This window comes from Bemisia tabaci, chromosome 4, assembly GCF_918797505.1.
Source record: "Bemisia tabaci chromosome 4, PGI_BMITA_v3".
NCBI lineage: Eukaryota > Metazoa > Arthropoda > Insecta > Hemiptera > Aleyrodidae > Bemisia > Bemisia tabaci.
In genome coordinates, this window is record NC_092796.1 from 52464081 (window position 1) to 52474132 (window position 10052).

At 36.6% G+C, this 10052-nt stretch overlaps 1 protein-coding gene across 1 annotated transcript; it reads left to right on the forward strand.

Annotated features, from left to right (window-relative positions):
* LOC109042506 (zinc finger FYVE domain-containing protein 21) lies at positions 1–9076 on the forward strand. The gene is made up of 7 exons (XM_019059292.2): positions 1–308; positions 1738–1788; positions 3782–3950; positions 4546–4633; positions 5081–5166; positions 7830–7948; positions 8789–9076. The coding sequence occupies exons 1-7, from the start codon at positions 180–182 to the stop codon at positions 8843–8845; spliced, it is 699 nt and encodes a 232-aa protein (XP_018914837.1). The 5' UTR covers positions 1–179; the 3' UTR covers positions 8846–9076.
* Positions 9077–10052: the final 976 nt, after the last annotated feature.

Genomic DNA, 10052 nt, shown 5'->3' on the forward strand with positions numbered 1-10052 from the left:
CCACTCAGCAGCCACCATATTTGGAACTAATAACAACAACTTCATCAAAAAGTTCGTGTTCCAAAGTTTACCAAGCCCAAACCAAAAGTTCGGAAAAAATCGTCAGTATTATTTTCATTAATTTCGAAGTATTGTGATGATCAAGTAGGCTGTTTTGTTAGTTGTCCATCTGTGCCAAAATGAATATTTCTGGGAAACCTCTCAAGAAATTAATCAGATCAAAATCAGGACTAAAAATTGTCACTGCTAATGATGAAGATAAGAGTCCATTTGTGCAGCAGGAGCCAGAATGGATTCCTGATTGCGAGGTAAGAATTCACAGCCATTCATCTATGTTTTTTATCATTCCTGTGCAGTTCAGACTTGCTCGAGAACAGCTTGAGTGGAAAATAGGTCGTGCTCGCATTCTGTCAGATGATTAGCTGCTTTACGGTTGTCATCGTGTTCTTTTATCTGTGGCTACATCAAAATGGCCAGTCCAGACAGTTACTACAAGTAAATTGCCTCGTTTGGTCTTTAGATATAATCAGTCGATGATTTACCCGAACCACTGGGTAGTTAGCGCAAGAATGAATTGCAAGCTCAGTCTCCTTGGGCCCCTCTCTACATTTAAGTTGATAGAAAATTGATGATCTACTCTCTAGAAGGATAGGTAAGCCTTGCTATGATTTTGAGATTGAGGGACTTGGTACACAGTCTCTGCTCCATCTCACTGATCCATCCAATAACACAGCCACGAATACCTTTCACTTGATTGCGCCAAATACACCTTTTATTTTTTCCTCATTTTCTGTCAAGTGAATTAGACCGTGAGTGTAAATCAGTTTGTTGCCAACTGTATACCAGGTTGTTTTTCTCGGGGTGCACTGCGCAAAGTCTTGACAATATTAAAAATTTGATAGAACTCACGGAAGATTATGTAGGTGGCAGTTGCTTACTTTTGACTGTCATGCGCTGCAGACATTACAGTAAAATCCCCTCACAGGAAGGTATAGATTTCAGATATCTATGCATAATAGTAGCACTGCGGCATTGTTGCTTTTGGTCAATCCTTGATGTCTTTTGGATGAATACAGAGCAGTAGCTTGTAAATGAAAAGTAAACAACTGCCAATGTATTTAATGCAAGTTCAGCAATTTTCCATTTAATTAGATTTAATGTTGTAAAACCTCTTGAAACAAAGTTGCTGATTAGCTACTGCATTGATTGATGTCTACATCCATCTGAAAATTACATTTCAACGGTGAAACTACCAAACCACGTATCTCGGTTTGCGGCGTCACAAACTTCCTGTCATACTTTATTTTTTAAAGTGGAAACTTCTCAATGTTGATTCTTGAAAACTTCTGTAATTTTTCCTCTCAGTGCGAAGAAAATTCTGTGAAAATTTCAAGTAATAATATTGAATCGTCTTCTTAAAAAAAATAAAATGAGAGCGGAGATTTTTAAGCACCGTAAACGAGATACGTGGTCTGGTAGTTTCACCGTCGATTTGCTTCTTTAGAACAAGATTTTTCAATTTTGAATACCTAGTCACATTTTCATTTCATGCTCGATTAAAATTTGCCCTTTTTTGGACGTAATTTCTCCTTTTTTGTCTGATCAAATTTATTTTTGCTCACTGTCTATCAAACCTGTTTGTAAAACTTTTATTGAGTAAAATTCTGCTACGTGTGCACATAGATTTATGACAGTTACTCCAGTATTTGATCCTTTTTTTCCTCTGTTACCTTTTAGGTGATGTTTTGCACTAAATGTCACATGAAGTTTGGATTTACCAGACGGAGGGTAAGCATACTCTAAGTTGTTTTTGCATTCGTTTATCTCACTCTTCTTTTTTCCTTTTTTTATAACAAGACTTTTTATAAGCTGTGGAAACTGGAGGAGACACAAACATAAATCTGCCTGGAATTGCTGGACTGCAAACGAATGGGCAAGCTGTTCTGGATTTTGCGAATCTCTACTTTGAGGCTAGATTGAGTGTCCATTGTCCAGCTTTCTTCGAAACTGACTTCTTTTCTTCTTTTTCTTGCTTTACAAGATCAACATCAATGGTGCATCAATCATGGTATTATCAAATCATGAGTTCAGATTTTAGTACTTCGAGTTAGCTGCATGAATGAGATAGGATATTTCTTTTATCTGCCATAGAAATATTTTGAGTCCAAAAGATCTAGAAGTCACCTAAAATGTTGTTTTAACTTCAACGCAAATTCGCAGAACACATCTTGTGCCAGCATCCATGGAAATCTATCAAACTAACAAGGGGAACTTCCCAAGCTGCCGCCTCCGATCGGGCTGAAAAAATTCATACGAACTCTTTGGATGAATTTATTTGACCCGTATTTTTTTGTTTTTTCCAACGCCCCCTAGAAACCCCCCAAAAAAATTCCGGAAAGTCTTGCTTTGAGCGCTCGAGCGTATATACGTAGTATAGCAACCAGTTCTTATCAGCCGGCGATGGCTCTGCGGTAGCGCGCTTGCCCAGTGTATCAGCGGTCCCGGGTTCGAAACCCGGGCGCCGCGCCTACTTTTTACGACCGAATTTTATATTCTCACACTTTTTCACATCGAATCCCATTTAATACAGTGGAACTTAAAACATCAATTAATTTACAACCATCATCAAACACAAATTGATCTACGATCAATAACTTCTTCAATTTGAAGTATAGATTTTTTTTGTGGATAATGACGGGAAAAATCATGACGCATACGGGTGATCGGGAGAAATATGTTGATGTGAGGGGGCGGAGCGGGTCGTCGGCTAATGCAAAAGTACAGTGATTGGCGAGATAATCGCGCGCGTATCCCCCCCCCCCCCCCTCCAAAAAAAATCTATACTCAAATTGAAGAAGTTATTGATCGTAGATCAATTTGTGTTTGATGATGGTTGTAAATTAATTGATGTTTTAAGTTCCACTGTATTAAATGGGATTCGATGTGAAAAAGTGTGAGAATATGAAATTCGGTCGTAAAAAGTAGGCGCGGCGCCCGGGTTTCGAACCCGGGACCGCTGATACACTGGGCAAGCGCGCTACCGCAGAGCCATCGCCGGCTGATAAGAACTGGATGCTATACTACGTATATACGCTCGAGCACTCAAAGCAAGACTTTCCGGAATTTTTTTGGGGGGTTTCTAGGGGGCGTTGGAAAAAACAAAAAAATACGGGTCAAATAAATTCATCCAAAGAGTTCGTATGAATTTTTTCAGCCCGATCGGAGGCGGCAGCTTGGGAAGTTCCCCTTGTAAGTAGAAGATCCCTATTTATAAAATTGACAAAATATGATTGAAGATAAGCTTTGTCATTTCTAGGTAATGCCACCCACGCTATAGCAATGCTTTTTACGTGCAGATGTTTCACTATCAAATCCATGAAATGAGAGTTGAATAAACATCTCAACAAGATATTTTTCGGGAACAATGAAGGCTTCTGCACACTTAGTTAATTTCAGCGCTTTGGCCTTTATGAATCTTTGCAAGGATTTATCTTGATTAAAATCAGCGAAAAACTGACTCAGAACCTTTATTTTAATTTGTGGTATCTTGCCAATGGCAGCGAGTCCTAGAGCATATTATTTTTGTTACCTTTCTACTGTTATAAAGATGAGGGACGTTGACACTGGTTCTCAGAAACACAAGGTTTACTTCTCTCTCTTTCAATATATTCTGCGAAAAAGGATAGACCCAAAATACTTTAAAATTGTTTAAACACATATATTCCTTAGATCACCTCGTGGAGAAAACTTAAATATTGAATGTTCTATTTTTCTGTTGCAGCATCATTGTCGACGTTGTGGCTTAATATTCTGTAGCTCCTGCTGCAACGCAAAACTTCAGCTCCCCCGAATGTGTTTTTTTGACCCTGTTAGGATATGTGACCTCTGTACCTCTGTTACTAATGAAGAGAATGAATTCTTCAAGTATCAGCTCAGAACTTTATTGATAGGTAACTATGATCTCGCCTTTTATCATAGAATTTTTGAGTTTGCCTCCTCTCAGATCATTCATTGAATGTGACCATGCAGAAGAAGAGGGATGTTGGTTTTGAGAGGTGAATTATTTTTTAAGAGCAATTTTTTTCAAGGTTAGGAGAAACGATAGAATACCATGGTGAGCTTGAACCGGGGACAGGATCGGAAGTTGCAACCCTTTGTCCGCACAAAAGACCAGCCCTCTCCTCTGTCTAATTTAATTGGCCAAACTACTTAGATGGGCCTATTCTGCTTTGTGAGTGCAACTTCTAATTATACACTGTTCAGCCAGACTGATCTGTCTGACAAAAATGCTGAAGAAAAAACTTCTATTTGTCTGGAGCTACCATCTCAGCTATTGACGTTTTATCTTCGATTTTCACTAGGGCTTGTGTAGACCTAACTTAGTTTCTGTACCACCAAATTTAAGCCAAACCCATCCTTAAAATAAATAGATTATTTTTAAAATTTTCCAATATAGATAGACATGGCCTACTGTAAGACATTCAAAGTATTGACTTTTATTTGAAATCTTATGATATTCTAACTTTCTTTGTTTATGAATTTCAGGATCAAAATTTGAATACTCAACTGTTGACTGTAGTAAATCACCCAAGTTCTCTTCCATTTGTATTTGCAAACTGTCCCCTGATCACAGGTAAATATAATCTGAATCTTCATTTAGTTTACTATATCATTTTTACAATGATTATTCTTTAATATTATGATCCCTCATAATGCCAAAGAATAAGAGAGTCTCAATTTCTGTTCGTTTATTTATTTTTTTCCCCCATAATCAACTTTCTTTGAACTTCTAAAACAGTTTTTTCCACATTAATAACAGTCACTAGAGTTAATAAAAATCTCTGGCAAACAACATCCTTGAACTGCAAAAATCTCTTTTGAAAATTCTCTGGTTAAGCCCAAAAGGAAAAATTAATCTTTACAAAGTTGTGAAAAAACTTATTTTTATTATTTTATTAATTACTTTTTTTCTAGTTTCTTTTCTTTTATTCAGGCTGTAAGTCAATCAAAAAAATCAATCAATGTTTTTAATCTTTGAATTTTAACCTTTGCATAACGTATTCTTGTCTTTATTGTTCAGGTATTTGATCTTTGATGAGCCCGAAATCAATCCAGTTAGTTTGAATTCTATTCTATCGTTAAAGCTTCTAAAAGGATCTGATGAAGGTATGAACTATTCACTCTTGCTTTTTGAGTTAATTTTTTTTTATCTTAAGTGATCAGAACTTCCTTGCGAATGAAGAACTCTTGAGAAACTTGGTAGGTGCAGCCTTGCCTGAGCCATCCAGTTGTGCTCTAGAGCTCTATCAGACTTGCTGCAACATCAGAGGGCTTTGGCAATTGCTGGTAAATGCCGGTAGTTGCAGATTCGTTGTTGTCAATTTGTTTACAGGCGAAACAGGATTCAGAGCTATCTCTGAATTTCAATGATCTGCAGATCATGTTGATAAATATTATGTTTAGAATTGCCAGTTTCTACCACAGCAAGTTGCTATTGCTTGTCTCCAGATACAGTGACTGGAAACTGACCCCAGAAGTAGGGCATTTGAAAGAGCATGTTCCAAACTATGTATAGATTTCAGACTCTCTTATCGTGATCATCGTGAGTTTTGTGCCGTTTTACCTGTAATCGGCTGTATCTCTTGCGTGCTACAGATCCATTTCTATGGGCCTAGGAAACTTTTTCATGCTCTAGTTGATTTAAGAAATAAGAACTCAAGGAATACATTTTAAATTTTAATGTTTTTACTTTTATTTTATTTATTTATTTATTTATTTATTACATTTTGATACACAGAAGCCGTGAGGCTATAGTATACAGGGTGATCCAAAAGTCCCTTCCACCCCCTCTAAATTTTTACCTAATTAAGGTAAAGATTTGAAACTTGGGGGATATTCCTAGGTCAAAGGGAGCTACTTTTTGGCCCCCCTAAAATTTTCAGGGGGCCCCCCTTGGGGGGGCAACGGCCCCCAACTTTTAATTTTCAAATGGGAAGACCCCCTTTGTGATAGCTCGTTCGAAAGAGCATAAAAAAAGAAAACTTTTCGCGCAAACCCGAGGTCAATATGTCAAACCGTTTCAAAATGGCGGCCGGTTAAAGTTCAAAATGGCCGAAAATTCACACCGGTTATTTATCGATGGATTTGCGCGAAAATCGGTATGTTGGGGTATTTTGACAGGAGAAAAACGAATTTGACGTTAGCTTTTCAAAAAAACCAAAATTTCCAAAGTGGCCGCCGGTTAAGGTTTAAATTGGCCGAAAATTGTCACCTCGGTTTTTTCCTGATGGATTTGCCTAAAACTTGGAATTTGAGAGTATTTTGGCATAAGATAAACAAATCTGAACTTAGATTTCTAAAAAAATCAATTTTTGGTCATTTTGAACTTTAACTGGCGGCCATTTTGGAAATTTTGGTTTTTTTGAAAAGCTAACGTCAAATTCGTTTTTCTCGTGTCAAAATACCCCAACATACCGATTTTCGCGCAAATCCATCGATAAATAACCGGTGTGAATTTTCGGCCATTTTGAACTTTAACCGGCCGCCATTTTGAAACGGTTTGAGATATTGACCTCGGGTTTGCGCGAAAAGTTTTCTTTTTTTATGCTCTTTCGAACGAGCTATCACAAAGGGGGTCTTCCCATTTGAAAATTGAAAGTTGGAGGCCGTTGCCCCCCCAAGGGGGGCCCCCTGAAAATTTTAGGGGGGCCAAAAAGTAGCTCCCTTTGACCTAGGAATATCCCCCAAGTTTCAAATCTTTACCTTAATTAGGTAAAAATTTAGAGGGGGTGGAAGGGACTTTTGGATCACCCTGTAGGTCAATTCATGTACAATAGAGTTATTTTTTTTAAACAACTAAAGAGTATAAAATTTCAAGATAACAATCCGAAAGCACAGAATATTGTTTACAAGTTTCGAGAGAGGGCTAGAATTACCTCAGTAGTACCAAGAGAAGCAGAGTCAGCTATTCAACCAGGAGGGTGGTCTGGGTTGTACCATTCAGCAATTCATCAATGCTGTAGAAAGCATTTTTCAGGAGATGTTCCATGAGCTTACTTAGGAAATATTGAACAAATAGCTGGCGGCAGGGGGAATTTAAAGGTCTATTAAACATTATCCTTCATAATTTTTTTTGTTGAATAAAGACATCAGGAGCATCGACGCTACGACCCCACAGAATCAGACCATATCTGATATGCGAGACAATGTTATCATGATAGAAAAGTAGGCAGCATTGAGGCGTAGAGATTCTAGATAAGTTTCTTAGGGCCCAGGCGGCAGATTGAAGCTTAGCAACCACAACTGCAACCTAAGATTTCCAATTAAGGTGTATATCAAGATGAAGACCCAAGAATTTAACATTGTCTAGAAGGCTAATGGATGTTGAGCCATTTAAAAGGATAGAATTGGCCACGGGGATGCAAGATGGAGAGGGGGTGAAAACTAACGCTTGGGTCTTGGTATCATTTACCACAAGGCCATTGACTACAAACCAATGGGAGGCAAGGGCGTAAAGATCGTGAAGACGCCAAACCAGATTATCTCCAGAGGCAGTGGCTGAGGTGTCATCAGCAAATAAAACAGAGGAGTATGGAACATTACAAGGGAGATCATTTATGTAGATAATGAATAACAGGGGTCCTAGCAACGAGCCCTGAGGGACTCCAGTAGAAATTTTGCAGGTCTCAGAATAAACAGGACGGCCAGGCGCATCAATTTTCACTGTTTGAAGCCTATCCTTAAGATAGGATTTCAATAACACAAGGGCACTATCACTCAAGCCATAGTATTTTAGTTTTTTTAACAAGATATATGTGTATACTTTTCAGATATATGTGGAATCGATGTGGAGCATATTTCTGAACATAGAGAAGTGTTTCGTCTAAGAAATTTAGGAGACCCAAATGAATTAGTTTCAAGCACGGACTGGATATCTTCTCTGCTTTCGGTAATTATTCAACACCCCTGAGTAAAAACTGTCAAATCATTTTTAATCTTTATCTATAGGTTTAAAAGATAAAGTAAACATTCTCCTCTCCAAGAGGAATGCCATATCGATGGTCAAAGATGAAAAACCGTATCTTAGATTGCAATCTTGTTAGTCTCTGCTCTTATTTTATAATTTTGTTTTTAAAAAAAATCTGATGAACAGTCTCTGTAGAAATTTTTTGTGCTTTTTTCCCCTTGTTCTAAAGAAATCACACAAAATTGCAAGAATACCCTTTCATCAATTTTCTTTGCAGAGATTTAAAGATAAGCATTTCGCGCATTGAGCCATTAATATCTTGCCCAATAAAAATTATTATTTCCTAGATGGCACTACAAAATGTCTCAAAAAGGATGTGCAAAAAGTAATTTTTGAAAACAACATATCTTTGGACTATCTGTATGAAATTTTGCCAAAAAGTACCATGGTTTAAAGAGTGCCTAATTGCACCACCTCTAGTGCCTCCGGTTTTATGTTAACTGTTATGGTACAACTTAAAAAATCTAACCCATCGAAATTGATTAGAGTGAGAAAAAAAATGAGGATAACGAAGAAATTCAACTAAATGGAAGTAGATTTATTTCCGCACTTCTATCGTACTCTAAAATTTTCAGTCCCTCCTACTAGCAATTTAAATCACCTGTTACCTAATATTATTTCAACCACCATTTATTCTTATTTTCATTTTTTTAAACTATTATTTGAACGTTATCTATCATTGTTGCGGTTGTTATTATTATTATTCTTATTACTGTATATCATTTTACTATTGATTAATTAATTTTTTTCTGTTGTTTGCAGGCGTTTGTTCTATTTCTGAAAGGCAAAAGTGAAGAAGATGCTTATATTGTCGGATGAAATGTGAGTAGTTGATTTCAAAGTTTTTTTCTTGATTATTATTATTATTATTATTTTTTGACGCAGTTATGAGCTCAACCCAGTCACCAATTTTAATACATTGTTTTCCCTCCACTAGTTCCAAAGCTCTCAGAAAACATGTAGAAATTCATGTTTCCTTGATCCAAGGTTTGAAAAGATATTGCTCAATCCATGACTTTTAATTACTTCTCCGCTGAAAATGAAGAAGTGCGTTTTAACATGTTCCTTCTTCTAGACATGAAATACAGGGATCTGTATTTTCTGTATGGAAACAATCCTCTTTACGTAGTTCTGTCGCTTTTCAGAAATTGTCGTGTTCAATTTTGATGAGAAAAAAAAAATAATAATAAATAAATAAATAAAAACCAGCGCGCATCCTTTTGCAGTTCCTGCTAAAAGAATTGTGCTATCATTTTTCTCTGTACCACATGGGGAAAGATAAAATACTCCAATTAAGCAATATGATGTTGAAAATTTTCTATCACCTAATAAGTACAAAAGCATAAAAGTTTTTATTGTGAGAAAATCATCTTGATCAGCCTTATGGGATTTAAATTATAGACAATTCAGTAGGTATTTGATTGAACTACAGTAAAATACCGTCTCAAGTCTAAAAAAAATTTCAGTGATCTGTATTAGTAACTATTGTACCATTACCAAAATCAAAAAATGCATGCCCTGGTGCTGGGAAGATGTAGGTTAGTTTAATTTGTATCTATTACTGAAACCTCATAAAAAAAGTTGACTGTTGTAAAAATTCTCTGTATTTCAACTAGAGTTTCCAAAGCACTATAACAGAAGTAATTATTCCAAAATTAGATCCCTATTTCTGAGTAAGGAATGATTTGATTTGGTTGTGATAATATTTTCTGAGTGAGAATTAACAGTTCTAACCTCTTTTATCAGGTGTGAAAAAAGAAAGCAAACAAAAGCTTAAGGTGAATCCTCAGCTGTAGTTCCAGTAAAATCTAACATGTCTTACTGCTAGAATCCAGCTCCGAAATCCATAATTATTAAAAATTACAACAGATATATTGAACTCTAAGACCCATAAGTTCTTGCAGCATATGTCTGGAATGTTTGGAACACAAACTTTGTAAGTTACATAATAAAGGCTAAAACTTGATCCCAGTTTCTTTTATGGGATGCCTGTAAGTGCGAGAGAGATGATTCTGAGAGAGAAATG